Source organism: Bos indicus x Bos taurus, chromosome 25, assembly GCF_003369695.1.
Source record: "Bos indicus x Bos taurus breed Angus x Brahman F1 hybrid chromosome 25, Bos_hybrid_MaternalHap_v2.0, whole genome shotgun sequence".
Classification (NCBI taxonomy): domain Eukaryota; kingdom Metazoa; phylum Chordata; class Mammalia; order Artiodactyla; family Bovidae; genus Bos; species Bos indicus x Bos taurus.
The window spans coordinates 5161353-5188304 of record NC_040100.1 but is presented as its reverse complement, the minus strand read 5'-3'; the positions used below and the strand labels follow the sequence as shown (position 1 = coordinate 5188304).

Here is a 26952-nt window from a genome sequence, read left to right as displayed (position 1 = left end):
GTGGGCATCACCTAAACGGAGATGAAGCTGTCACATCAACACATTTCTTAATGACAAAGAGGATCAACTCACGTGTGTTTACATCCGTGAGAGCTGCCACAAACTGAAGATATTTTTTCATCAGAGTGGTTTGGTCAACCACCGTGGCCCCTTGTGTTGCAACAAATGCCATTTTTCTTTTGAGTTAGTTTGTTTCTCAAGAGAAAAGTATCATGTCCATGAGTTCGCCCAGCCTACAAAAAGAAGCACATGATTAGCTAACTTACTGAGGGCATAAATTCACAGTCTCCAGGAAAATCTTACCTAAATGCCTGTATTAATCTAAATACTTTGCCATTAATTCAGAAAACAACATGACTCCCTCTGCTTTTTTTGGAAAGTAAAAGTCCATTCTATTCATTTCTAAACACGACTTTTATACACAGATCCTTTTCTTTCCTAGAGTATGTCCATCTTTTCCTGGGCAAGGGGTCAGCAAACTCTCTGGAAAGAGCCAGATAGTAAATATTTTGGATTCTGTGCTCTGTCACAACTCTTGAGTTCTGCTATAGCCACAAAACAGCCACAGACAACTTACAAATAAATGAGCATGGCTGTAACTCATAAACCTTGACTTATGGACACTGAAATTTGAATTTCACTTTAATTGTACCATGAGACATTATTCCTCTTTTGATGCCCCTCCAACTATTAAAAAAAAGAAACTGTAAAAACCATTTTCAGTTTTTGTGCTGTATAAGAGTAGCCACCAGGCTGGATGCGGCCGGCTGACTGTGGTTGGACCCTCTCTGCACTGGGTGACCGAACTTCACTGTGCACTAAAATCAGCAGTACCAAAGGTGACTCCCAAGCACCAGGCAGAGACGAGCCCTGGGAAGCTGTAAATTTTGTTCCCACCTGGGCACACATCAGGCACTCAGGAAACACTCCTGGGATGAATGCACAGGTACTTCCAAAAACCATCTCAGTGAGTTGGAAACAGGTGTGGATGACCACACTTTAAGCACTGCAACTCCAGGTGGAAAAACGAGAGACCTGGTTCCTGTACTAAGACCCCTTACTAAGAGAACCTGGTCCAGCTGTTTATCCATCCTCCCTGCGTGAATACCCGGCTCGTTTCACTCTGCACGAAGGCGCAGTTTCAGGACTCGATTTTCTTTCTTCCTTCAACAAACACACCACCGAACTCCTCTGCAGGCCCTTCCACGGCCCTGCCTCCGGGCTTAAGCTTCCCTGCAGCTCCCACTTCTGCGCCCCTCAAGCGATGGGGACCATCCCCCCGCCCCCGGAGACCAAGAGAGAGCCCCTTCCGGCCCGCCGGCTCCAGGCAGGAGAAGGCACTAAACGGAACCAAATGGAGGGAATCCCGCCGGCCGCGCTAGACGAGACCCGACTTCGGGCTTCCCTCCCCACCTCGAACCCCAACCCCGGGGGGACCCGAGACTCGGGGTCACGGCCTCCCCTTGCCCAAGAAACTTCGGGGAACGGGGGGAGGCGTGCCTAAACTTTTTAAAAGGCTCGAATCCCACCCCCCCCCCGGCTTTTTTACCGAAAGCATCAAACTCTCCCATTTCCCGGGACCCCGAAGGGCCAGGCTCGCTCTCTGCCCGGTCCCCGAGTTGGGGGGCGCCCCTGAGGGGAAGACCTCCCATCTCCGCCTTGAGGGTCGGAGAGCAGCTCCAAGAGCCGAGGCCGAGCGTCCGAGCCTGGCTTGGGTCCCGCCGCCGCGTCCCGCCCACGTTCGGGGCTGGGGGTCGGAGTGGGGGTGTTTCGGGGTGTGGGGGGGACCCCCCGAGACGCCGCCGCCGCGCCCGCTCGCGACAAACGGCCCCGCCCCGCCCCGCCGGGCCAGAAGGGGCGCTGTCGACGCCGCTACCTTCGCTCCGTGCGCCCGGCTGGGGCGAGCCAGGCGCCTGCGTGCAGGCCGAGAGCGGCCCGGCCGGCCCGGGGGTGCAGGGAGGACACGGGGACCCCCAAGCCCGCCCTCCTATCGCCCCGGCCTCAAACGGCCCGCGGCTCCGCTCCGTGGGTCGCCGGCCCCGGACGCCCGGTGCCCGCCTCCCAGCGCCGGGCTACGGCGGGCGCCGAGGGCCAATCCCCGCGCCGCTCGCCCTCCGCCGTCCCGCGCTCTGCCCGCCCCGCTCCCCGGCCGGCCACGCCGCCCGGCCTGAGCCCCGGCGTCGGGGGGTAGGGGGTGCGGGAGGACTCCAAGGGCGCTCGGAGCCTCTCTCCGTCGCTCCGCGGGCCGCCGCGCCCGCAGAGGCCTCCTCACGCCCGGGCCCCGCCGGAGCCGCCGCCGCCGCCGCGCGCGCGCCTCCCGGGGCAGTTCCGCTGCCCTCTGGCGCAGCCCCGCCCTGGTCCCCGCACTTACCCCCACCTCGGCGGCCGGCCGCCCGCAGAGGCCCCCGGCCGAGTCCCAGTCTCCGTCGCGCTGCACGGCGCGCAGTCCCGCCCCCGCTTAAAGCCGCTGCGCCGGCCGCCCGAGGACTAGGCCCGGGCGCACCGCCCTCCAGTGGGTGCGGCCTGGGCGGGCAGCGGGAGCGGGGAGGGGCGTCACGCCCGGGTGGGCTCGGCCCGGCGCTTTTAAGCCTGCGTCCGCTGGGGCGGGGCTGCCGGCCCGGGAGGGAGGGGCAGGCAGGTGACCGGCGTCTCTGGGCTCTTTCTGTCCTGAATGTCTTCTCCGGAGCCAGGAAGCTGGGGAGGAGGGACGCTTGCCGCTGCAGCGAGGGCGGTGGGGGCACCCTTAGCAGGCGGCGGACGGGCCCGGGAAGAGGCCACCTCCAACGTAGCAGGCTGGGCGGGGTTTTCTCCTTCGCCGGCGTCCTGGGGGTCCTTCTGAGTCCGGGGAGGGGGAGGAGGTAAGGAGGGTCTTTGGGAAGGACGAAGGCTGAGGACGGACGGAAACCCTGGAAACATAGGGCAGCCCAGGTGTTCTGCCTGGAGGTGGCCGGCCTGGTCAGTTGCTGCAGCTTCATCACCCTGAGGCTAGAACGCAGACCTTGGACCAGAGCAATGATGATAGGGAGTGAAGGCCCTGATGCCCTGGCGCCCTGGCGTGGGCTGGACCTAAAGGTCCTGGAAGAGAAATGTACTGTCGGATCTCACCTATGGACTCCCATGTTTGAGAGTGGTTGAATGATGAGCTATTCCTGGAAACCTGTGGTTAGCGTGTTAGATGGACAGAACGCCAAGTGATGACCTGACCCACCTCCACCTGCTCCATGACCTGGCTCCATCTCCTTTTTTTGACAGTACTTCCCCATGACCCCCAACGCCCTCCCCCCCATCATCATTAACTCACCAAAATCTTTGTGTTCCCTTCTCAGATGGATACATTTCACACCTGGTAATAAATAGAGCTTGCAATTCCTGTAAGATATCCTATTCACAGACATGCTTCTTGCTTTTGTTTAATGTTGCCTTTCAAGAACAAGGCTCAGCTGAAGCGCCTGGGATTGTAAATAGATGCATTTGTACTTAGTGCCAATTATTTCTGCCCCGGGCGGCGGGGGGGGGGGGGGGGGGGGGGGGGGGGGTAAATCAAGAAAGAAGCAGCTGTAGACAAATCCTTTGATAAGTTTCAGTTTAATTGCATTTGATAAAGACCTAGAGTTAGGTCAGTGATAACATTGGCGGAATTCCTACACTTTCCCATGGCCTTAGCTTCTCCTTTAAAAGTACCCATCATGCTGCTATGATTTTTGCCTGTTTTCTTGTCTGTCTCCTGAATTAGCAGTTGGGGACAGTGTCAACTTCATCTCTATCATATATTAATAACTTATACCCCTCCTCTGCTTAAAACCCTCCAAAGGGTAACTGTTTCAGCTTATCCTCAGCCCCTGGCCCTGTGCACCTTCCAACCTTATTCTTCATGTTCCAGCCACAATGGCCTTGCTGTGCACCCTGCCCACCTAGGACCTTGGCAGCTGATTCTTCTGCCTGAAATATTCTTCCCTCAAAGGCATAAAGCAGGCTGCTTGTCATCCTTGATGAGCTCAAATGTCATCTCCTCAGAGAGGCGAAAGGCCCAATAAGAAAACCATCACACCCCCCCCATCTCTCATTATACTGGAATTTTCCTTATAATCTGAAATTTCTTATTTACTCATTTATCATCTGTTTTTCCCTCCTAGACGGAAAGCTCCCTTCTTGTCTTTCTTTACCAATGTATTCCTATTGCCCATTGGATGTTGTCTTAGTCTCCTTAAGCTGCCACTACAAACCATCACAGACTGGGTGGCTTACCCAACAGAACTTTATTTCTCATAGTTCTGGCAACTGAGAAGTTCAAGAGCAAGGTGCCACCAAGGTAGATTTCATTCTGAGGCCTCTTCTCTTGGCTTGTGGTGGCATCATCTCACTGTGTGCTCTCTCAAGAGATCAATCTCTGGTGTTTGTTCCTCTTCTTATAAGGATACTAATCATATTGGATTAGGCCCCCACCCTTATGACCGCATTTAGCCTTAATTGCTTCTTTAAAGGTGCTGTCTCCAAATACAGTCACTTTGGGGGCTACGCCTTGACATATGAATTTCTCAAGGGATACAATTCAGAACATAATCAAATGTATAAATTTGTACCCTGTATGAACCCATAGGGCAGGATCAGCTGGGACACTACAGAGAATACAGGGAGCCCCAAAATATTCAGTCAGGTGGGCACGAGCAGTCTGCAGAAGTGGTCCCTGCATGGAGTGGGTCAGGGCCTCAGCCTGACTTTTTGAGAGTCACCAAGAACCCACTCTTCCTCTCTCTCCCTCCCTGATTACCTTTGCCTCACCTGTTGGGCTGGCCCTAAGGGTCCCACCCCTATGAAGAACCTTTCCCCCTGATGAATCAATAAATCCTCCCTAGGTCTCGTGTGAGTTTCAACAGGGTGATTGGGTGTGCTGAGGTCAAAAAATTCCAACAGACAATCTGGCAGAGTGGAGGTCTAGGCCTGGAATCATGGTGAATTCAACAAAGAGATCACCCTGAACTCCCTTTTGCCCCCTCCACACTACCATAGGATTTAACCCCAAAAGCCTCTCCAGAGCTGATCTGGGGTGACTTATCAGATCAGGGGCCCCCACTTCCCGCAGTTACATTTCCAGCGAAGGACAATGAGGATTTGTGGTAGGAAGATGAACACTATGGCTGCTGCCCTTCTGTTACCAAAGGGAAGTCTAATTATACTATTTTGCTAGGGCCAACAGACCAAAACACCTGCTTTAGAAAAATTTTCAGCAACAAGAATGTACCTCAAGACAGGTGCGGGGGGCGTCGCTGTGGTCCAGTGGTTAAGAATCTGCCTTGCAATGCAGGGGGCGTGGTTCCATCCCTGGTGCAGGAAGATCCCACATGCCTGGGCAACTAAGCCCACTCGCCACAACTTCTGAGCCTGCCTGCTGTAACCACGGAAGCCTGTGCGCCTAGAGCCCATGCTGTGCAGCAAGAGAAGCACCGCACTGAGAAGCCTGTGCACAGCAACTGGAGACTAGCTCCCGCTCGCCACAAGAGATAAGGCCGCGCAGCAATGAAGACCCAGCACAGCCAAAAAGAAAGAAAGAAATATCAAAATAACACTTCAAAAAAGACAGGTGCTGTGAGAGCCCAGAAGAAGGAAGGTTTCCGGCAGAGGTGATACATGTGAGAAATTAGACAAAGAAGACTCAGATCAACATCAGCTTCAGGGTGGCCTTTCCAGGTGGTTTCTGCGATTCTGGCTGCTGTAAAGTTACCCGATGTAATGTTACACATTTTTAAAAGTAATAAATGGGGATTTCCCTGGTGGTCCAGTGGCTAAGGCTCCATGCTCCCAAAGCAGGGGGCCAGGGGTTCGATCCCTGGTCAGGGAAGTAGATCCCACATGCTGCAACTAAGACCTAACACGGTCAAAGAAATAAATAAAAACAAATATTATTAAAAAAATAAATAAATAAAAGTAATAAACGTTCTTATTCTTTTCATACAGTTAGTAAATTTTATTTTTTAAAGAACATGTTTGTCAGTTTAATTTTTTTTTAATTAAAAAAAATTGTATTTGGCTACACCACGGCATGTGGGTTCTTCAGTTGCAGCATGCAAACCCTTAGTTGAGGCATGTGGGATCGAGTTCCCTGACCAGGGGTCAAACCCGGGCCTCCGGAGCTTGGAGTTTTAGGCTTGGACCACCAAGGAAGCTCGGCAGTTAGTGCATTTTAAAAGCCACTGACAGCCAGACTTTTGAATCATGTGAAATAGTTAAATATTTGAAACAATTTATAACCTTAACAGATTCTTTTCTTCTCAAGCACAATGTTCTTCTCAATTCCTGGTGGACAAGCAAAATTCTCCCAATTCCTTAAGCACTTCTCATGACAACAGCCAGCACTGATTGAGCACTTAACTACGTCCAAGTACAGACTTCCTTTGTGGCTCAGTGGGAAAGAATCCACCTGCCAACGCAGGAGAGGAAGGTTAGATCTCTGGGATGGGACGATCCTCTGGAGAAGGAAATGGCAACCCAGTATTTTTGCCTGGGAAACCCAAACCCACTCCAGTATTTTTGCCTGGGAAATCCCATGGACAGAGGAGCCAGGTGGGCTATAGTCCGTGGGGCTGCAAAGAGTCACATGTGACTTGGCGACCAAACAACAGCAAATGTCCATGCACTGCTCTGTGTGTTCACTCGTTTTACCCTTACTGCAGTCTCATGGGGTCTTATTTTTCTTATTTTAAAGAAAACTGAATTGAGGCACCAGGACAGTTATGTGACTTTCTCAAGGTCACAGAGCTCTCAGGGAGAATGCAAAGTCTACTGGTATCTGTCCCCATGATGGTGACTGATCCCATCAGTGAGTGACATCTGTCTAGCACTTTTAACTTTCTTAAGGAGACTCACTCAAATCTGTCCCCCCCACCCCCTGGGGACCCCGCAGCTACTCCCCTGGTCCCACCCAACTCCCTCTCTCTGGGTGGGCTCTTTTGCCAAGGATGAGGGAGAGGCCCAGCTGGGACCAGGATTCAGGCTGCGGGTGTCCAGCCTTTAAGGTCAGCCAGACTGGCCTCCTTCTAGCAGAAAAGACTCGCTCTGTTCCTGTTAAGGCAGATGGAAGCGCCTGCTTGGGCCAAGGAGTGTCCAAGGAGCGGCCTGGTCTCTTCTCATCGCGGTTGTCTTGAGCGTCGCAAGGCCTCTGACAGCGCTGTGGGCCCAGGGACATAAGCCTCATTTTGCAGCAGGTGCAGAGAGGGTAACCAGAGGAAGGGCATCAGTGCCAACGCCTGCGCCTGGGCCCCTGTGCTCGGGTCCTTCTCTCTGGAGGGACACAGTTCCCAGGTCCACCGCCCAGCTCCGGGCACACGGTGGCTCCTCAGCGTTTCTTGAACGGAGGGCAGCATCTCCAAGCCGTGTGCGTCATGAGCGAATGCGCCTGGAGAAAGAGCCCAAAGGGCCCTTCTAGAGGTTTCGCAGCGTCGCGCGCCTCTGGGGACGCTGAGTCAGAGTCGCCGGGCGCGGGCACGGACGCTTGGAGGGGAGGGGGCGCCGACTGGAGGAGCGGGCACCGGGGAGGGGAGGGATCGAGGGGAGAGGAGGGGCGCGGCGACGGGAGGGAGGAGGGGGCGCAGATTGGAGGAGCTGGGGCCCGGGGGGAGCCGGGAGGATCGCGGAGAGAGGCAGGGTGCAGCGGGGGCCGGGGAGGGGGCGCAACGCGGCTGACGTGGGCCGGGGTCGGCGCGGCGGGCCGTGGGCGGCGGCGACGCGCAGAGACTCCGCGATCCGAGGCGAGGACGAGCCTGCGCCGCGCCCGCACCTCCCCGCACCGCCCTCGCCGCGCGCCCCACGGGCGGCCGCCGCCGCAGTCGAGTCCAGCCGCGTCCCCTCGGCGTTCCAGCGGCTCCTGGCGCCGCCATGGCCCCGGCGCTCTGGCCGCGCCTCGGCCGCATCCTCTGGCTAGCCTGCCTCCTGCCCTTGGCCCCGGCTAGGGTGGCCGCAGGTAAGGCGCCGCGCGGATCGGCCGGCCGCCCTCCCCGGTCGGCCGCGCGCCGGGGGCCTCGGGGCGGTCTGGAGCCGGCGGCCTCGCCGGGAGCCGGGGCTGCGGAGGTGGGGCCCTGCGCCCTGTGCTCACCTCCCTCCTCTCCCGAGGCCGCGCACTGTGGAGGGGACCACGGCCCGACGGGCCTGTCCCTTCACCCCTGTCCCCTGAAGTCGCCGGCACTTGGGGGGCTCCCCGCGCCCCTCGCTTCTGCAGGCCCTCCAGATCGGCCCTGCCCTAAGAACGGCGTGGTGGCCGGGGCCTCCATCCCGGAGCCTGGGAGCCTCCAAGCCGCTGGAGGTGGGGGAGGATGCTGCAGGGGCACCGGGGATGCTGGGGTCGGTCGTCACGCCACAGACCCCAGGGAGTGCGGCCAGATTGCCTCCAATGTTGCCTTATTGGGAGAGGCGTGCCACCCAGCTCCTCTCGGCTTCGGGGTGGTGGTTGGGGGCGGAGGGATGCGATTTTCAGAGCCCGGGAAGCCAGCCTGCCATTTCCTCTCTGGGAATGGTTTCCAAAATGGACCCCGAGCTGAATCCGCTGGGTACCACTCCATGTCCCCCGGGGCTGTGCTTCTAGCATCCCCACCTCCTCACCGCCCAAAGGCCAGCACCCCACTTTTCTGGGCCATTTTGGCGACAAAATAAAGGGGACCCAGGTTGGAGAGTTTGGAGTAGACTGTTGGCAGCTATTGGGTGCGTTCAAGATTATTGAATGCAGCTATTCAGTATTATCCAATATGTTCATCATGCCCCATCCCACCTTTAAAGAATGGTAGAGAGAAGAAGAGATGGAATCCTAACTTGTGAAATGAAAGCCACAAGGGAAAGTAAAAACCCTGCATCTTAGGAGTGAATGTTAAGAGAATTTTGTGTTTGGTCAGGATAATCTGCTTCTCCCTGGATATTCACATAGAAATGAGGTCTCTTGTCTGTTAGGTTTACAGATGTCCAGAAATGATCAATGTGGCCTAAATTGCCGGAAAAAAAAAAGTAGGAGGGGATTAATTCTTTGGAAATCATATGTAGTTCCCAGCCTGGCCTACTGCACCCATGATACAGTCGAAACAACTGAGATGCGGTTGGGGAAAACCCACAGGAGAGAAAGATTCAGAAGCCCTTTTGCAGCCTCCCCAGGTCTGAGTCAGACTCAGGCACGCTTCCTGTACCAAGGGTTAAAGTCAGAAGTCGGTGTCCTGGACCATTCATTAATTCCAGGTTGTGTTGTTCACACTTCAGAGGTACTTTGGGAAGTGTTTTGGGCTGACAACATGTGCAAGGTGCAAAGGCCCATGTAACTCTTTTCTAGAAGGTTCTAGGGCCCCTGCAGGCTGTGTGGTCAGGGAGTATGTACATGCTCCAGGTGGAATCCAAGGGAGCCTGCTGGTGGGCATTTTTCCATGGGTCAAGCTTCGTGGCTCTTGCCACTTCACATCTTGCTGTGGCCCTCTCAGCTCTGGGCCACTGGGGTGCCTGTGGGGTCCCTCAACCCTGGCCTGGGCTGCTCTATACTCCAAGGCCAGGGCACCTGGACTCCAGAACAGGAAACATGGATTTCGACGGGTAGGTTACCCGACCCGGGCTTGGTCCCTTCAGCCACAGGTGGCAAAGACTTCATGGCGCATTTCAGATTCTGGACAATTCTGAGACCCTGAAGACGAGGGGCAGCATCACCCAGGGGCTGTGAAATACCTGCTTTAAAAAACAAAAACACAAAGTACCCTTGGAGTCTCAGCGTTTGGATAGGTGGTGCAGGGGACGGCTCCCAGGAGCTGGGCCACTGCTGCTGTAGCTGCATTTGTTGTAGCCACATCCCCTGCCCTCCCCCACCCCGTCCCTCCGCCCAGCTGAGACGGCTGCCCCCCTATTCCATTCCCCTGGCAACCGATCCGCGTCGTCTCGTCCTCATCATCGTGCTGACATGCGCCCATCTTGCTGCAGATGCTGGCTGGCCATTAGCATGCAGCCGAATGTCCCTGCCACCTGCCAGCCTTGCTCTGGCCCACGCGCCTCTCCTTGTAGGGGGGGAGACGGTGGGCAAGAGCAAGAGGGGGAAGGGTGGAAATGGCCTCTCATCTCAGCACCTCCTTCTGCAGCAGCCTGGCCAAAGGCTGGCCCCCCACCACCGCCAGAGGCTGTCCCCCAGCCAGAGGGACTTAGCCTGGGGCAATGCAGATTTTCTCTGACCCCAGGCAGTAGCGTTATCCCCTGGGAGCCCTTGGGGATTCAGGTTCCCCAGTGTAAAATCTACACTGTTTGTTTGTTTGTTTTTTCAATTTAAAGAATCTTTGAAAGTTTTTTTTTTTTTTTTAGCTTTTATTTTATGTTGGAGTATAGCAGATTAATTGGAGAAGGCAATGGCACCCCACTCTAGTACTCTTGCCTGGAAAATCCCATGGACAGAGGAGCCTGGTAGGCTGCAGTCCACGGGGTCTCGAAGAGTCGGACACGACTGATCGACTTCACTTTCACTTTTCACCTTCATGCACTGGAGAAGGAAATGGCAACCCACTCCAGTGTTCTTGCCTGGAGAATCCCAGGGACGAGGGAGCCTGGTGGGTGGCCGTCTATGGGGTCACACAGAGTCGGACACAACTGAAGTGACTTAGCAGCAGCAGTAGCATAGCAGATTAATAACATGGTGATAATTTCAGGTGGACAGCAAAGGGACTCAGCCATACACTGTGTTTTCTTGGAGAGACTTCTGTCTGGAATTCTCTCTTTGAGATTAAGACACTGCTGGTCCCTTTTGCAATGCTAGCTCAGATGACTTTATAATTCAAAATATGGCATCAAGGAAAGGGATTCGGAACCGATGTGTAACATGAGTGACCAAAAGGCTGGAGACAGAGTCCCTAGTAGGGGCAGGCGACATGGTGTCGCAGGGTGAATGGGATCCAGCTGAGGACCCACTCAGTCACCTTCCAGTTTGGCTGAATCAACAGGTCTCTCGTGAACCCCACAAGGGCAGGGGGCACGTCCTATACTTCTGGGTCCCCTCAGAGCTGTGGGGTGGGGCCCAAGGAAGGGGCTCAGTCTGCAGCACCTGGATGAAGAGTTTCCTAGGGCAGCACCAGGTGGGCTGGTACCCCTGCCACACCCTTCTCTCCAGGTGCCACTCCACAGCACAGTGTCCAACCCCTACTTGGTGCCGAGTGCTTGACTAGGCTAGGAGGAGACGGGGATGACCCCTGTCCTGCCCTCAGGGAGCTTGCAGTGCAGTTAGGGGAAATGAGGAAATGTCTATCCCAACCCAGGGTGAGCTGTGTGCCAAGCTGTTGGAAGAGTGCTGAAGAGATGAGGGTGCCGGGGGTGGGGTGGGTAGGAGTCAGGGAGGGCTTCCTGGAAGAAGTTATATCCACAGACAGCTAGGTGAAGAAGAGCAGTGGGGACAGCATGTGCAAAGGCCTTGAGGCTATGAAGGACAGAGCAAGTGTTAAAGCTACAGCATGGATGTGCCAAGACATGAATGTGGATTCCCTCTACCGGGAGGCCAGCCCGTGATCAGATGAACTGTGCAGGAAGCTGCTTGCTGGGGTGGCTGAGAGTAGGGCAGGACTGGAGGCCAAGGGTCAGCGGGTAGGATGGAGCAGTCATCTACTGGATGGGGGCTCCCCAGGATGGCGCTAGTGGTAAAGAATCGCCTGCCAGTGCAGGAGACACAAGAGACATGGGCTCAATCCCTGGGTTGGGAAGATCCCCTGGAGGAGGAAATGGCAACCCACACCAGTATTCTTGCCTAGATAATCCCATGGACAGAGGAGCCTGGCAGGCTACAGTCCATGGGGTCGCAAAGAGTCAGACACGACTGGGTGACTGAGGACACACACACGCACACACGCAAAGTGTTCGTAGTGATGGAGAGGAGCAGCAAGAGTGGCAGGGGCCCAGGGACCCTCTAACCAGACAGAGAATGACAGGTACTGAGAATGGTAGGTTTGGGAGGGGAGAAAGCCAGGGGGTCTAGAGCCGGGGACCCCAGCCTCTGGGATTAATGCCTGATGATCTGAAGTGGAGCTGATGTAGTAATGAGAGAAATGAAGTGCACAATAAACGTGATACTCTTGAATCATCCTGAAAACATCCCTACCCCGCTCCCTACCCAGCTCAGTGGGAGAAGTATCTTCCACGAAACTGGCCCCAGGTGCCAAAAAGCCTGGGGACTGCTGCTGCATCCCTGGCCTACAGAACTTTGGATGATGAAGGATATATTTTCCATCTGTGCTGTCCGGGAGAGCTATGGCTCTTGAGTGCTTGAAATGTGGCTCTGGTGCAATGGAGGGACTGAAGTTTTTAGTATTAATTACATTTAAGTGATTAAACATAATGGCATGTGGTTAGTAGCTACTACATTACTGCTTAGTAGAATTGAAGTCACTGTTCCTGGGTTCCATCAGCATTTAGGAGGTACCAGAAGTCAAGGGAGAGGGTGCCTATGCCTGGGAAAGGGAGAGGTGGGAGGGGCTGAAATGATGGGGGTGGGTGTTGTGGTCCCTCCTCCCTTCCTTCTGTATCACCTCATCTGCCCAGGTGTGCCCTGCCACAGGCTGGACAGTCTCTAACCTCGCAAGCCCTTCAGACATCGCACCTGAAGAGGAAAACCCAAACTGCAGGAAAAGAGTTACCGAAACACGCAGTAGTGTTATTGATGAGAGGGAAGAGTTCTGGGAATTCAGATACACCTGCTTGAGGGATTATCTTGCAACCACTGAAGTTCACGTTAGGACCCCCTCGGACATCCTTTTGATGTGTCATGTGGAAAAAAAATCACGCAGAGTTGTGTGCAGAGGGTGATGCTGACGAAGTTGGAACTTTGGTGCATGAAAAAGAGCCAGAGGACCTTAATCTGTTAGCAGCTGTTGTTTTTTTTGGGGGGTAGGGTAATAGGACACTTCTAATATTCTTCATGTGCATGTATTACTTTGCGTGTGTGTGGCCACGCTGTGCTGTGTGGCATGCGAGATTTTAGTTCCCCAGCCAGAGATCGAACCCATGCCCCCTGCATTGGGAGCATGGGATCTTAACCACTGAAGATTCCAGGGAAGTCCCTGTCTTAACTTTTATGACGGAAATAAACCTGATTTTTAAAATCTTACCTGTGAGTATGATAAAAATCTTCAGTTATCTAAAGCAGGTGAAGCATAATAACTTAGGAAGATGCTTGATATGCAAAACCAGCAACAACAGTGGAATAATCTCAGAGTAAGCATCATTTGAAAAAATAGCAGAAAATTGTCCAAATATAGTAAGAGAGACCGTTGCTGATTATTTTAAAAGTTTTCCTTTTTAAAAAAATTTTATACCTTTCTGTATTTTCAGATTATAATTAGTCTTACATTCAGTGTAAGACTGAATGGTCTTGGTCGGGTGGGGAGTATTATTTAAAAGGCCTCTTACATGGTCTCCATTCCATGTCCACAAGGCCCTGTTCTCTCTCTCTCTTTTGAAAAAATATTTGTTTATTTAAGAAAATTATTTATTTATATTATTTGGCCATGCCAGGTCTTCCTTGAGGCACATGGGATCTTTCTTCTTTGTTGCAGCATGCAGGATCTTTTTTTCAGTTGCAGCATGAGGAGTCTTTTTTTTTTTTTTTTCTCAGTTATGACATGAGGGATCTAGTTCCCTGACCAGGGATTGAACCCAGGCCCCCTGCATTGGGAGTGCAGAGTCTTAGCCACTGGACCACCAGGGAAGTCCCCAGGCCCTGTTCTCTGCTGGCAACCTGCAAGTCTTAATTCCCAGGTTCCCTGTAAGAGCTGTATGCCCAATATGTCAGTTCAAGTTCCTCAAGGAGCGGGCCCAGCTGGAATCAGAGCGCTCCCGTGCTGACCCCGGCCAAGACCCTGGAGGTCCCTGAGAACGTGTGGTCCCATGGAGCCTTTCTGTGATAACAAAGATCTGTATCCACAGTGTCCTCTCTCGTGACCCTTGGCCACATGCGGCCGTTGAGCCCTTGGAACATGGCCAGTGCGACCAAGAGAGTGGGTTTGAAGTTTGTTTCCTTTTGACTGAAGCTTCAGGAGCTCCACGTGGCAGTGGAACCAACCGTATCGGGTGGCTCAGATCTAGAAGCTCTCAGTTTGTGGATTTGCAGACTGAGACCAAAGAGAAGGGCCCAGTCTTGGATCACAGTGACCCTTCCTCCCGAGGCTTGTTCTGCCCTGCCAAGGCATGAGGCCTCTAAGGGGATCCAGATTCAGCTCTGTGTTTCAACTTGGAATTTTGTTTCACATGTAAAGCTCGGGCCCAAAGAGTGGGTGATGCGGGAGGGCGCCTTTCTGGGCAGCAGCTGCAGTGTTTCCTCCTTTGACATGAACTGATAGTCATTTTTGTAGCTGAGAAACCTGGCCAGGTCAGCAGACTCATGCTCTGTAAGGCCCTGCGTGGCTGGCATGAAAAAAGAAAATAAATTGAGACAGTGGAAAGAGTGTGGGTTTGGAGTCAGCTGGGCCTGGGTTCGAGTCTCCACTTGGCAATGTGCTAATCGTATAATCCTTGGGCTTGTCCCTTGACCTGACTCAGTTTCTCCACCCATGAGATGAATAGACACCCATGCAGCGTGGGGCAGTGCGGCTCCTGGCCATGCCCTCTCCTGAAACACAGCCTTTGTTTCTGGGTTCCTAGGCCTGTATGAACTTCAGCTCACCACCGATGGCCCTGCCACCACGGGGGCAGAGGTGACCATCATGGCCAGCCTGGTGGCCGATGACAACGGCAGCCTGGCCCTGCCCACCAGCACCCACCTCTACCGCTTCCACTGGATCCACACCCCGCTGCTGCTCACGGGGAAGGCGGACGAGGCTTTCAGCTCCACCATCCGCGTCGTGGGGAGCGTGCCCGGGGACTTCCCGATCTCCGTCTGGGTCACCGCCGCCGACTGTGGGATGTGCCAGCCTGTGGCCAGGAGCCTCCTCGTCCTCCCCATCACAGGTGAGGACCTTCCCTCCTCGCTGATTTGCCTTCAGGCTCTTGGGGCAGAGAAAACAACCAGCCTGGCACAGGCATCACAACCATCACACACGGGCAGATTAGACCCATGGTTTTCAGTTGCTGTCAGTTGAGTTAACAAAGGATCAGAAGATGGTAATACCCACTGCTGGCAGGGCTGTGCTGAAATGGACACAAAGTGCATATTTGCTACTGGGGTGTCAACTAATACAGGCCTTGGGAGAGGAGATGATCCAAATGTATCAATGGCTGTAAGTTATTTTAGTCTTCCGATCCTTCTTTCTCTTTCTCTCTTTCCCTATCCCCCCTACCCTACCCTTCTCTTTTTTCCCTTCTTCCTCCCTCACACCCTCCCTCCGTTCTCTCTATTTCCAAGAACTCCCTGCTTTCTTGGAGTTTACAATCAATTTTTTCTTCTTATTTATTTGGCTGCACTGGGTCTTATCTGCATGCAGGATCTTTAGTTCCAGCATGGGAACTCTTAATTGTAGCGTGTGGAATCTAGTTCCCAGGCTCCCTACCTTGGAAGTGTGGAGTCTAAGCCACTGGACCACCAGGGAAGTCCCTGTGCTATGCTGTGTTGAATCATTCCTTTGCAACCCCATGGACTGTAGTCTGCCAGGCTCTTCTGTCCATGGGATTCTCCAGGCAAGAATACTGGAGTCAGTTGCCGTGCCCTCCTCCAGGGGATCTTCCCGACCCAGGGATCAAACCCAGGTCTCCCACACTGCAGGCGGATTCTTTACTGTCTGAGCCACCAGGGAAGCCCAAGAATATTGGAGTGGGTTGCCTATCCCTTCTCCAGGGGATCTTCCTGACCCAGGAATCAAACCGGCATCTCCTGCATTGCAGGCAGATACTTTACCAGCTTAGCTACCGGGGAAGACGCCCCAGGGAAATCCCTACAATCTATTAAAGAACTTATCTTCAGGTAATAAACCTCCATTTGGGTAATGGTTTATGCACGAAAGTGTTCATCACAGTTTCTATAATAACAGAGGAAAATAGCAACAAGCTAAGTATGCAACTGTAAGAATACTGATATAATTTGTAATAATAATGATCTTTACAAAGAGTGTGTTTCAGCCTGAGAGAGTACTCATGCTTGTAAATTTTTAAAGATCAAAATGAAATTCTATGACCAATTTGATCAACTGTTTAATGTATGTATACCTTAAATATGTACACATGTGTACTTGGCAATGGGCTTCCCAGGTGGCTCAGTGGTAAGGAATCCACCTGCAGTGCCTGAGATGTGGTTCCATCCCTGGGTTGGGAAGATCCCCAGGAGAAGGAAATGGCAACCCACTCCAGGATTCTTGCCTGGAGAATCCCACGGACAGAGGAGCCTGGCGGGCTACAGTCCATGGGGTCGCAAAGTGTCAGACACGACTTAGTAACTAAACAACACATGTGGTCAGTAGAAATGCTCGTTTTTTTCTAGGCTCATCTAGTACTTTGAAGTATTTCCCAAGAATTGATTTAAAAGCCTGCACATTTCCTTCTGGTCCTGGGCATCTTTGGCGCCAGAAAGTTCAGGGTCCTGGTGAAAGGGGTACAGGAGCGAACTGTACGTGTAAGACAGGAAGTGAGTCTTCACCAGCATCCACTGGCCTGGGGCAGTGCCTAGGAGGGGGGTGTATGCCTCTGTGTTCGGAGACCTGCAGGGTCCCCTCTTGTTACCACAACGATGACAGTCAGGAGGTCGGGTGGGGGAGAGGCTGCCCTGCCAGCTGGCACATGGCTCTGCCCTCCTCCACCCTGGGGGCGGGGGACTCACCCTCCCATGGTTTCTCCCTCCCAGAGTTCCTCGTGGGGAACCTTGTGGTCACCCAGAACACCTCCCTGCCCTGGCCCAGCTCCTACCTCACCAAGACAGTCCTTAAAGTCTCCTTCCTCCTCCACGACCCCAGCAACTTCTTCAAGAACGCCTCATTCCTCTACAGCTGGGACTTCGGAGACGGGTATGTTCTGACCCCCTTTGATGGCCCAGAGTTCTGGCCTGTGTGGAGTGCTCTGTACTCTGCTATCTTCACCTGCTCACTCTCACTCCGAACATGCCTTGCACACCTGCTCTATGCCAAACTCGGGGTCCCTGGGGACCAGTGTGAGCCAGTCTAATCCCTAACAAAACTTGTTCCAAATTTACAGATTTAAAATAGTAAACAGTAAACATAATAAACGAGGACTAGATTGGAATGTAGGCGATGATCCCCTGCAATTGAATAGTTTGGCAGTGGAGAAGGCATTTCTAAGAATACAAATAAAAGGTGGAAACTGTAAAGGAAAAAAAAATGCTAAGTTTGGCATCATCAGATTTAAAATTTGAAATGAAAGAAGCAAGTTGAGCCGAAAGATAATGGTTAAACTGGAAGAAAATATTTGGAAGGTATATAAACTTCATATATAAAGAGCATCAACAAATTAACAAAAATATTTTCTTTATTGTTACTCAAGTTCCTTTCAAAGTGATTCAGGTAATTGTAGAGAAAAAAGTCATAACTTAAGATGGAGGTATGATTCTTCCTGTCCTACAGATGAGAAAAGTAAGGCTGAGAGTTATGTAGATAGGAAATTCGGAGCTGAGATTCAAAGCCAGATTTGTCTTAACTCCAAAGTTCATATTTCTCCCCTTCCCAGATCATCTCTATCTAACACACGGTCTTTCCTTGGTCTGGATGGGGTTGCAGAGCACTTCCTGGCAGGTAACAGGCGCCTGTTGCTAAGAGTTCTTCTACCTGTAACTTACAAGTCCAAAGATGACCAGCAGCCACTCCACCCATGTAGGTCAGCTGACCTCATGGCCTGGCTGGCCCTGGGGACTGCTGCTGAGGTGACATTTTTGCTTGCAAAATGACATTGGTCTGAATGTGTCACTGTACACCCAACCGCTGATCCTAAAAAGTCACGTGGATCACTTCTGTCATCTCTCCCCTCCCCAACACCGTACAGCACCCAGATGGTGACCAGAGATGGTACTGTCTATTATAACTATTCCATCATTGGATCCTTCACTGTGAAGGTCAAGGTGGTGGCAGGGTGGGAGCAGGTCACGCCGGACGCCGGGAAGGGCATTCTGCAGAAGACGGGTGACTTCTCTGCCTCGCTGAAGCTGCAAGGTGAGTCTCGAGGGGTTGGTGTGGGTTGAGTGTTTGGCTCGTCAAGGAGCCCTGGGTACCACTCCTTCCAGGGCTGGAGCACACACAGATCAGAGTGGCTTGCACAGCCTCTCTTCAGCTCCCTTGGCAGCCCTGTGAGGGTCTGTCATTGCCCACTTCTAAGAGGGCCCTGAAGGCCACGGAGGAGGTTGGGGGCACCGAGTGGCAGAGCGCAGACACTGTGCCGTGATAGGGTGCATCCCCATCACTCTCTCTTTCCGGCTACATTGTCCTGTCGGGAATGGGACGGCCCCAGTCGGCTGCACCGGGAGGGAGCCTCCAGACCCGCCGCTCCTGGCTTTGTCAAGACGGGGCACTGGGGCAGCTGCAGCCGATTTCTCAGTCATGCTAACAGGATGCTGGTCCCCTGCCCCACACACAGCCCAGATGGTGGGGAGGGAGGTGGTTATCCTAAGCCAGCCCCAGGTCCTGCTTACCAGAGTCCTTCTGGCTTCCCCCAGCGGTCTCAGTCTAAGCAGCTCCAGCATCTGCTGCTGATGGGGAAGCAGGACTCTGGATGTGACCTGTGACCTGCCCTTCCGGGGGCCAAGTGGACGGGGTGGTGGTTGCACAGCCCAGGAACCCCGGGAACCCCGAGACAGCTGTCGTCAGCCACCAGGTATAACGAGGTTGTCTTCTTTGCTTTTCAGAAACCCTTCGAGGCATCCAAGTCTTCGGGCCCAACCTAATTCAGACCTTCCAAAAGATGGTAGTGACCTTGAACTTCCTGGGGAGGTGAGTGAAGCCTGGAGCACACTGTGCCTGATCTGTGGTCCTGTCCACACTCCCGCTGAGAGGCTCCTGACTTTGTTTCAGTTCAGTTCAGTCGTTCAGTTGTGTCCGACTCTGCGACCCCATGGACTACAGCACCCCAGGCTTCCCTGTCCATCACCAGCTCCCAGAGCTTGCTCAAACTTATGTCCATCGAGTCAGTGATGCCATCCAACCATCTCATCTTCTGTTGTCCATTTCTCCTCCTGCCCTCAATCTTTCCCAGCATCAGGGTCTCTTCAGATGAGTCAATTCTTTCCATCAGGTGGCCAAAGTATTGAGTTTCAGCTTCAGCATCAGTCCTTCCAGTGAATGTTCAGGACTGATTTCCTTTAGGATGGACTGCTTGGATCTCCTTGCAGTCCAAGGGACTCTCAAGAGTCTTCTCCAGCACCACAGTTGAAAAGCATCAGTTCTTCAGTGCTCAACTTTCTTTGTAGTCCAACTGTCACATCCATACGTGACAACTGGATTTCATCCCTGAGGGGACCCAAGTTAGGGAACACATGGAGTGACGAGCCCACCCTTCACTGGGCCATGGGAGAGTCACAGCATGACTCCATTCTCAGGGTCCAGGGGAGGGAACACGGGCCTTGTGGGGCTGTCTGCAATGTGGGAATGCCCTCACCCCTTCAAACCTATAGAAAGCCCACTTATCCTTTCAGACCCTACTCAAATGCCACCTCCTCCAGAAAGCCTTCCCTGACTTCCTCATTGAGAGCGTGCTTCTCTGTCCCCTTGACATACCAAGGGCGTCACTGGAGCATGCATTCTGCCTCGCCCAGCAGTCTGTGCATGTCCCTGTATGTGTCACTGCCCTGGCCTCCCCTTGCAGTCTCGGGCCATCTCTAATGTACTACCATGTTCCTGGAGGCCTGGGCACCTGGGTGTTCTTTCCTGGGAAGAACACTGAAGTTCACGACTGCCTGACCTTTCTTGGACTTGGTCTGTGCTCACACCCCTTGGCAAGCTGAAAAAACATCCCCCCCATTTCCCTGCAGCCCCCCTCTGAACGTGTGCTGGCGTCTTAAGCCCGAGTGCCTCCCGCTGGAGGAAGGGGAATGCCACCCGGTGTCCGTGGACAGCACGGCTTACAACCTGACCCACATCTTCCGGGATCCCGGGGACTACTGCTTCAGCATCCAGGCTGAGAACGTCATCAGCAAGACGCACCAGTACCACAAGATCCAGGTGTGGCCCTCCAGTAAGTGACACTTTGCCTCTGCTCCCAGCAGAAATCAGTCAATCTTGCCACCATCGCCAGTCACCCTCGGTCCACCAATGGCCGTCAGCAGCCAATCCCACTATTACTAGAATCATCGGTAACCCTGCCGGCCCCAATCAGCACCGTTGCCGACCACCCACAGCACCACCACCAAACTCTAGTGCCATCGGCCACTGCTCTAGCCCCCCGACACCAGCCGCCTTCAGTCCCAGCAACACCACTCTCAACACCAGCACCACTAGCCGTAACGTCTTCACGAGCCAGAGTCAGCGCTGCCGTAGCAACCACCCCGGCCACCGCCAGCACCGCTGTCAACGCCCCTGCTCCCAGCCCCGGCACCCACCATTTGGGCCAGCACCATCCATACCGTTGTGCCCTGGGATCATCCCAACTTCAGCTCTCGTGTTGCCACCAGCGCTGCCAGTGGGCAGCGTCCCTCCCACACGTGACCTCTGCCTCCCTTGTCCCCAGCACGAGCCCTCCATCCTTCACTGCCGTCACACCCGCCCCATCACCTGCGTCTCAGTGTTTTCGCTTTCACCAAAACAAGCATCTCCGATGGCGACTGTGCTGGCCTCACTGGGCTGTCAGAAGTCTCCCAGGGAGTGCAGGCAACTCAGAAAGTGTGCAGTGCAGTCTTTCCCATTCACATGGGTGCCCAGCCTTCCCCCCGGGCATACTCTTCTCCAAACAGTCACATGGTCCAGCTGCTGGCTTGCAGCCGTGGGATTGACTGATGACAGCACCAGGTTCTCCCCTTCACTTCCAGGGGGTCCTCTGGAAATGTCCTCCCCCAGAAGAGGGCTTTCTTCTGTAGAGGAGAAAGGATCCCAGGCCCTAGGGATGGTCTTTCAGATGCTCAGCCAGGTCCCACCCTGTGTAGTATTAAAGAGGACCCCCCCCCGCCAGCTGCACTTTCCCCAAGGTTGACTCTATCAATGCACCAGATGTGTTACCACCCCCTTCAGTCTCCCAGTCCCTACTCCTTGAGCCGACTCCATGCTCTGCCCTGGGCCCTGGCTGACCCTGTGTGCCAGGTAGACTCTTTGACCTGCGGGCATCCCTGGGGGCCTTGGGCCCTGACTCCCCCGCACCTCCTGGGCACTGAGCGCCTGGGATCCCCTGCGTCCTGTGTGGAAAGCTGGCACTGCAGGTAATCCATGCTGCCTTTCCTCAAAGACAGATCCTTTTGGTGTGTGATGGTGTCTCTACCCGGAGGAGAGTGGGAGAAGGGTGAGAAGGAACCCACACTTGCTGATCAGCTGCCTTGCACCTGCCTCACCTGGTTGCATCTCCACGGCCACCTCGTGGGTCAGCATGACTGTCAGGTCACCTGGGCAGAGCCGAGATTTGAACCCAGGACCCGCTGGGCTCTTCTTGCTCTGCCCTGTGGCTTCTCCGCAATAGGATCTAAGTGAGCAGGCCCAGAGCTGCTGGAGGTCACAGGGATGCTTGGGTGTCCTCATGCCCTGGCCTCCTTCCCCAACACAAGTCACCCCAGAGAGAAAGGAGGAAGCTGCTGGGTCTTTCATGGTCTAGGCTTGGAAGTTGTACGTCACCCCTCTGTCCTCTGCCGCTGTTTAGAAGCAAGTTGCTATGAGTCCAGCCCACGCTCTGGTGGGAAATTCAGTTGCACCCTTTGAAAGTTACTATCAAGTACCGCTTTAAAACCCCAACAGACCCTACCTTGGGTTTTGTGAAATCCTGGATTTGCCTATTGGAGTTGCCTGACTGGGACGCATGTACACAAAGAGGGAAACGGCTCTGGTGGGCTCTGTTCTCTCCCCCGAGCTGTACCCTGAGAGCTGGTATTCAGCACTGACTGCCCAGGCTCATGGCTCAACCCCCTCTTCCTCCTAGGCATCCAGCCGGCTGTCTTTGCTTTCCCGTGTGCCACGCTCATCACCATGATGCTGGCCTTCATCATGTACATGACCCTGAGGAATGCTGCTCACCAGAAGGACATGGTGGAGGTGGGTGCTCGGTGGGGTGGGGGGGCTGGACTCCTGGCCTTGACAGGAGAGGATCTGCAGAGAGGGCGAGGGGGAGACCAGGGGGTCTAGGAGGTGCTCTGGATGTCAGAGCAAGACCCCAGGGCTGGGGCTGAAGTACCCATGAAGCATCTGTAACTGGGGCCCCGTTGATAAACTTGGTTGCTTCTGATGTCACTTACCTCCTACTCTGCTTGCCCTTGGCCTGCCCGCCATGCCCACAAACTGGTAAAGGAGAGGGCAGCCAAAAGCAGGGGAAACCCAGAAAGCAGAAAAGCCAAGGGCACAGGGAAGCCCCATGTAGTGTCCGAAAGGTGTTTCTGTGCGTGCAGCAACCAGGCAGCTGAGCTTGTAAGAGGCTGCCCAGCCAGGCTGCTGAGCTTGTAAGGCCACCTCACGGGGCTGCAGGTGGGCGGGAGGGTGATTGACCCGTGGGGTTTTATTCACCATAGGTGGCTGATTTTGACTTTTCCCCCATGTCTGACAAGAACCCGGAGCCGCCCACTGGAGTCCGGTGCTGCTGCCAGATGTGCTGTGGGCCCTTCTTACTGGAGACGCAGTCTGAGTACCTGGAGGTCGTCCGCGAGAACCATGGGCTGCTGCCTCCCCTCTACAAGTCTGTCAAAACTTACACGGTCTGAGCGCCGCCCACACCCAACCCAGTTTCAGTGTTAACTGACTGCTGACCGGGAATTTTGGGCAGTGTCGGGGGCAGGCTGGTGCACGCCATGAGTGCGGGGCCATCCGCCCTGACCGGTCATCCATCTGTACAGTCTAGCCGCCTCCACAAGCCCCGCTCAGTCCCACCTCCCAGCAATCCATCCGTCCATGCGGCCGGAAGCCCCTTTCGGTCAGCCCTGCCCCACCCCTTGCCTTTGAGGAGGCCCCCAAGTGGGACTCCGACACTGGACGTGGTCCGTGTTCTCCCCTAGGTGTGCCCGCTGCCCCTCACAGATTTCTCCCCTATTTGGCACATTTGCCGTCCATCTGGGGTTCACACTTCCCTCCCCCAGGCAGCCCTGCCCAGGTCAGAGGGCTAGGAGGAAGCTCACAAATGGTTAATTTAAGGCTACATCACGAAAGATCTTACATACAGGGACAAGCACGCATGACGTCACCCAGACGTTTCAGACGACTTCCCCTCTCTCAGTTAGTTGCTTGCTGAGATGTCCCCTCGATCAGAGCTAAAAGGAAACCTGACCTTTCCCACGTGGCCCCGACAGCTCGGGGGCCTGGCTCCTGCCTTTGTGTGCTGTCCCAGGGGCTCCTGGGTCCCCTTCTGAGGAAACCCTGTTCCCCGTCTGCTTGCTGGGGGTCGGGTGGGGGGCAGGGCTAATGCTTTGTGAGTGTGAAGTGCTTCGTAGACAGCACTTTCTTTTATTGAGTCCCTGTCAACTTGCATTGAGGAAGAGGCTCTGTGGCAAAAGAGTCAGGCTGGGGGGAAACTTGGGTACCCTGTGCGGGGGACAGAGTTCTTGCCCCCTTAACTGCTCCCAGGGTGGCCTTGAGAGGGAAGAGGACTGGATGGAGCCCAGGGTGGGGGACCAGTCCACCCCTCTCCCTTTGGCCCAGTGGCCTGGGGGAGGCAGGTCAGGTGCAGAGAGTGTGGGTACAGAGGGAGCCCATGGTCGGGACCCCATCCACCGTGCAGGAGTGGGGAGCAACCTGGGCCTGTCTGGGGAGGGAGCAGGGCCGCGGAGGCCGAGCTCTGTCACCATAATTGTTTGCTCTCAGACTCTGTGCTGAAGACAGCATCCCCACCGTTGTACAGCTCATACTCATAAATACTGCCGTTATTGCTGAATAAAGCTTGTGTGCTCTGACGATAGCCAAGCCTTGAGCGGGTGGCTGAGTCTCTTCTTTTCCGTGCCTGGACGTTTGTGCCTTGCAGGCAGCAGGAGAGGTTCTTGGATGTAGCAGGACTTCCCCAACACATTCTCTGGCAGGTGCACGGGATGGAGCCGCTGTCCCGGGCTCCGGTCTCGGTTTGGACCAGTGGTTCTCAAACTGCTGCTTAGGCTGCCTCACAGACGATCGGGCTCCTGAGGGTCCCCTGGAGGTGGGTCCAGGCGCCCCCAGGTGACTCTTAAGTCTGAGACTCTGGGGGTGACTCCTGGTCAGGGTGGGACGTAGGCCGCACCTGGGAACTTGGAAATACTGATCCCTGGGCCCCATGCCACACCCGAAACAGCTCCGAGGAGCGGGCAGCCCCAGTGCACCCTCAAGTGTGAGAGCTTCCTGTCTCCAGCAGGGCCTCTTGAACTTTGTTCAAACACTAGGACTTAGGTTTGAGAAAAGAGATTCAGTTTGCGTGCTTAGTCGTTCAGTTGTGTCCAACTCTTTGCAACCCTTTGAACTGTAGCCCACCAGGCTCCTCTGTGCATGCGATTCTCCAGGCCAGAACACTGGAATGAGTTGCCGTACATGCCAGGGGCTCTTGCCCACCCAGGGATTGAACCCATGTCTCTTACGTCTCCTGCATTGGCAGCCGAGTTCTTTATCACTAGTGCTGCCTGGCTTCCCTGATGGCTCAGCGGTAAAGAATCCCCTTGCAACGCAGGAAACAGGAGATGCGCGTTAGATCCTTGGGTTGGGAAGATCCCCTGGAGGAGGAAATGGCAACCCACTCCAGTATTCCTCCCTGAAAAGTCCCATGGACTTTTAGCTTAGTGGGCTACGGTCCTTAGGGTTTCAAAGAGTCGGATACAAATGAGCGAATAAGCACCTGGATTTAGCCAATTAACAATGTTGTGACAGTTTTACGTGAATAGCATAGCCATATATATATACACATGTATCCACTCTCCCCCAAACTTGCCTCCCATCCAGGCTGCCACATAACACTGAGCAGGGTTCCATGTGCTATACAGTGGGTCCTTGTTGGTTATCCATTTTAAATGTAGCAGTGTGCACGTGTCCATCCCAAACTCCCTAACCACCCCTCCGCCTGGCAACCGCAAGTTCGTTCTCTAAGTCGGTGGGTCTGTTTCTGTTTTGTAAGTTCATTTGTATTGTTTCTTTTTAGATGCTACGTATAAGGGATGTCTTATGATGTTTCTCCTCTGTCTGAGAACTGTCAGGGTTCTATAGTAGTTCACCCTACACCTACATCCCAGCCCCAGATGGCAAAAGGGCTGGGCAGCTATTCCCAGCAGCCTACACTTCTAGGAGGGACTTTGCCATGGCTAATGAGAGGCTGCGGGTTCTAATGACCACAGGATGTCAGGAGCAGAAGCAACTGAATGTATTTTTGCTGGTACCTGTTAAGAGCCACGTTTTCCTTGAAGAAGCCCATCACCCCAGACATGCCCGGGTGTCTAGGAAGATCCAAGGCAAGGTTGATGAATTCATCTATTCTGGGTTGACTAGCTGTTGTTATTGTTCAGTCGCTAAGTTGTGTCTGACTCTTTGCAACCTCATGGACTGTAGCATGCCAGGCTTCCCTATCCTTCACCATCTCCCAAACCTTGCTCAAACTCACGTCCATTGCCTCAGTGATGCCACCCAACCATCTCATCCTCTGTCGCCCCCTTCTCCTCCTGCCCTCAATCTTTCCCAGCATCAGGGTGTTTTCCAGTGAGTCGGCTCTTGGCATCAAGTGGCCAAAGTATTGGGAAGTGACTCTCCTTAAATTTATATCCACCCTGAATTGGTGAATGGGCCCTTCTGTGGAAACAGAGTCTCTACAGATGTGATCAAGTTCAGATGAGGTCTTGTTCATCATCAGAGCGGGAAGCCCATGGCTGTCTTCTGAGGATGATGTCTTGTTCTGTGTTGGGGGCGGGGATCAGAGGGTGGGAGGGAGGCAGCCAGGCTCTGGAAGGTACGGCAGGGGCCACAGCTGTGCTGGAGCCTGGCTAAGGGGCTGAGGAGGGGCTGGGACCACCAGGCAGGATCTGGGTCTGGGGCTCTTAACCTGAGGGTGCCTGATTCCCAAGGGACCTATGGAGAGAATTCACGAGCTTGGATGGGAGAAATGACATCTCTGCTGTTAGAAACCTTTAATCAAATCAAGGTCATAAATATAGGACCGAAATTGTTGTCAGCAGTTTCTGGGGCTTTGCCATCAGTAACAATCACAAATGCGTTCACATCACATTCCAATTGTGAATCTCTCAAAACGACATTTATGCTGATCATGCCTTCAGAATTACAGTTGTTATTAGACTTGCCGCTGGATATTATTTCACTGAGCACATATATTACAACTGCCATTTTGATAACTGGTTGCCTTTGGATTCCACTTATTTACTATTAGGCTTTCAAAAACATTCTGATTTATTCTGATGACTGGGTCTGACTGCAGAGGAGCTCAGGGTGTCAAGAAGGCTATCAGACCCCTGTAGCTGTACCCTGGGGCGGTCCTTGGGGGGCACAGGGGTGACAAGGGACTCTGCTTTCTTTGTCCCAGAGAGAAGGATCCTTCCCGGGGCATCTGACCCAGGAGACCACGTGTCAGGTCCCCACGGGCCACCTGCCTGCAGTTCCCAGGGCGACCAGCAGGTGGCAGCCCTTCTCAGCCATGCTTCTGCAGTTTCCTCCTTCCAGGGCAGCCTGTGGGCGCCAGAGGAATGCAAGGGCCACGGAGGGTGTGGGTCCTGGCAGCTGAGGCACCCACAGATGCATGCACCTGTGCACACGTGTGAATACACAGGCACACGCCACATGCACATGCATGCTCACACTGACAGCTGAAGGAGCCTACCTGGGAATCAGCTTCCAGAACATCCTACCCTTTCCAGGATGGAAGGCATCCCCAGGACCCTTGCACTTGGGAAGTCCTTGCAGGAGAGGAACCTGCATTGTTCTTTCTCATCTCTTCCTTCCCTAATAGTTTTTCTGAGGTGTCCGCAGGTCAGCACAA

The 26952-nt window shown here is 54.1% G+C and overlaps 3 protein-coding genes and 1 non-coding gene across 20 annotated transcripts in view; 2 read left to right on the top strand and 2 right to left on the bottom strand.

The window, feature by feature from the left end:
• TRRAP (transformation/transcription domain associated protein) overlaps positions 1–2514 on the bottom strand; it is a 90381-nt gene extending 87867 nt beyond the window's left edge. For 12 of the 15 annotated variants that reach the window (XM_027527641.1, XM_027527650.1, XM_027527648.1 and 9 more), the window contains exons 1-2: positions 2372–2514; positions 73–233 (exon numbers count right to left, since the gene is read on the bottom strand). In XM_027527641.1, coding sequence (XP_027383442.1) covers positions 73–172 — 100 coding nt within the window. In that variant the 5' untranslated portion in view covers positions 173–233; positions 2372–2514. Of the gene's footprint in view, positions 1–72; positions 1416–1876; positions 1959–2371 lie in introns of those variants that run through there. The other 3 variants (XM_027527654.1, XM_027527643.1, XM_027527642.1) reach the window with 3 other exon arrangements.
• On the top strand, positions 1265–2491 carry LOC113883987 (basic salivary proline-rich protein 4-like). Its single transcript, XM_027528237.1, has 3 exons — positions 1265–1496; positions 1556–2187; positions 2261–2491. Exons 1-3 carry the CDS (start codon positions 1265–1267, stop codon positions 2489–2491), a joined length of 1095 nt encoding a protein of 364 aa, XP_027384038.1.
• Positions 2515–7293: 4779 nt separating the features above from the next.
• On the top strand, positions 7294–23928 carry TMEM130 (transmembrane protein 130). Of its 3 annotated transcripts, none has more exons than XM_027527256.1 (8): positions 7294–7369; positions 14620–14925; positions 16748–16907; positions 17896–18062; positions 18752–18836; positions 19874–20076; positions 21958–22070; positions 22541–23928. In XM_027527256.1, exons 2-8 carry the CDS (start codon positions 14682–14684, stop codon positions 22727–22729), a joined length of 1161 nt encoding a protein of 386 aa, XP_027383057.1. In that variant the 5' UTR covers positions 7294–7369; positions 14620–14681; the 3' UTR covers positions 22730–23928. The 3 variants fall into 3 exon arrangements, with proteins under 3 accessions (XP_027383057.1, XP_027383055.1, XP_027383054.1); XM_027527254.1 differs by lacking the exon at positions 7294–7369 and adding an exon at positions 7588–7954 and having other exon boundaries at positions 22577–23928; XM_027527253.1 differs by lacking the exon at positions 7294–7369 and adding an exon at positions 7588–7954.
• Positions 13615–13687, bottom strand: TRNAG-CCC. The gene has a single exon. It is a non-coding gene; the product is annotated as a tRNA-Gly (tRNA).
• Positions 23929–26952: the final 3024 nt, after the last annotated feature.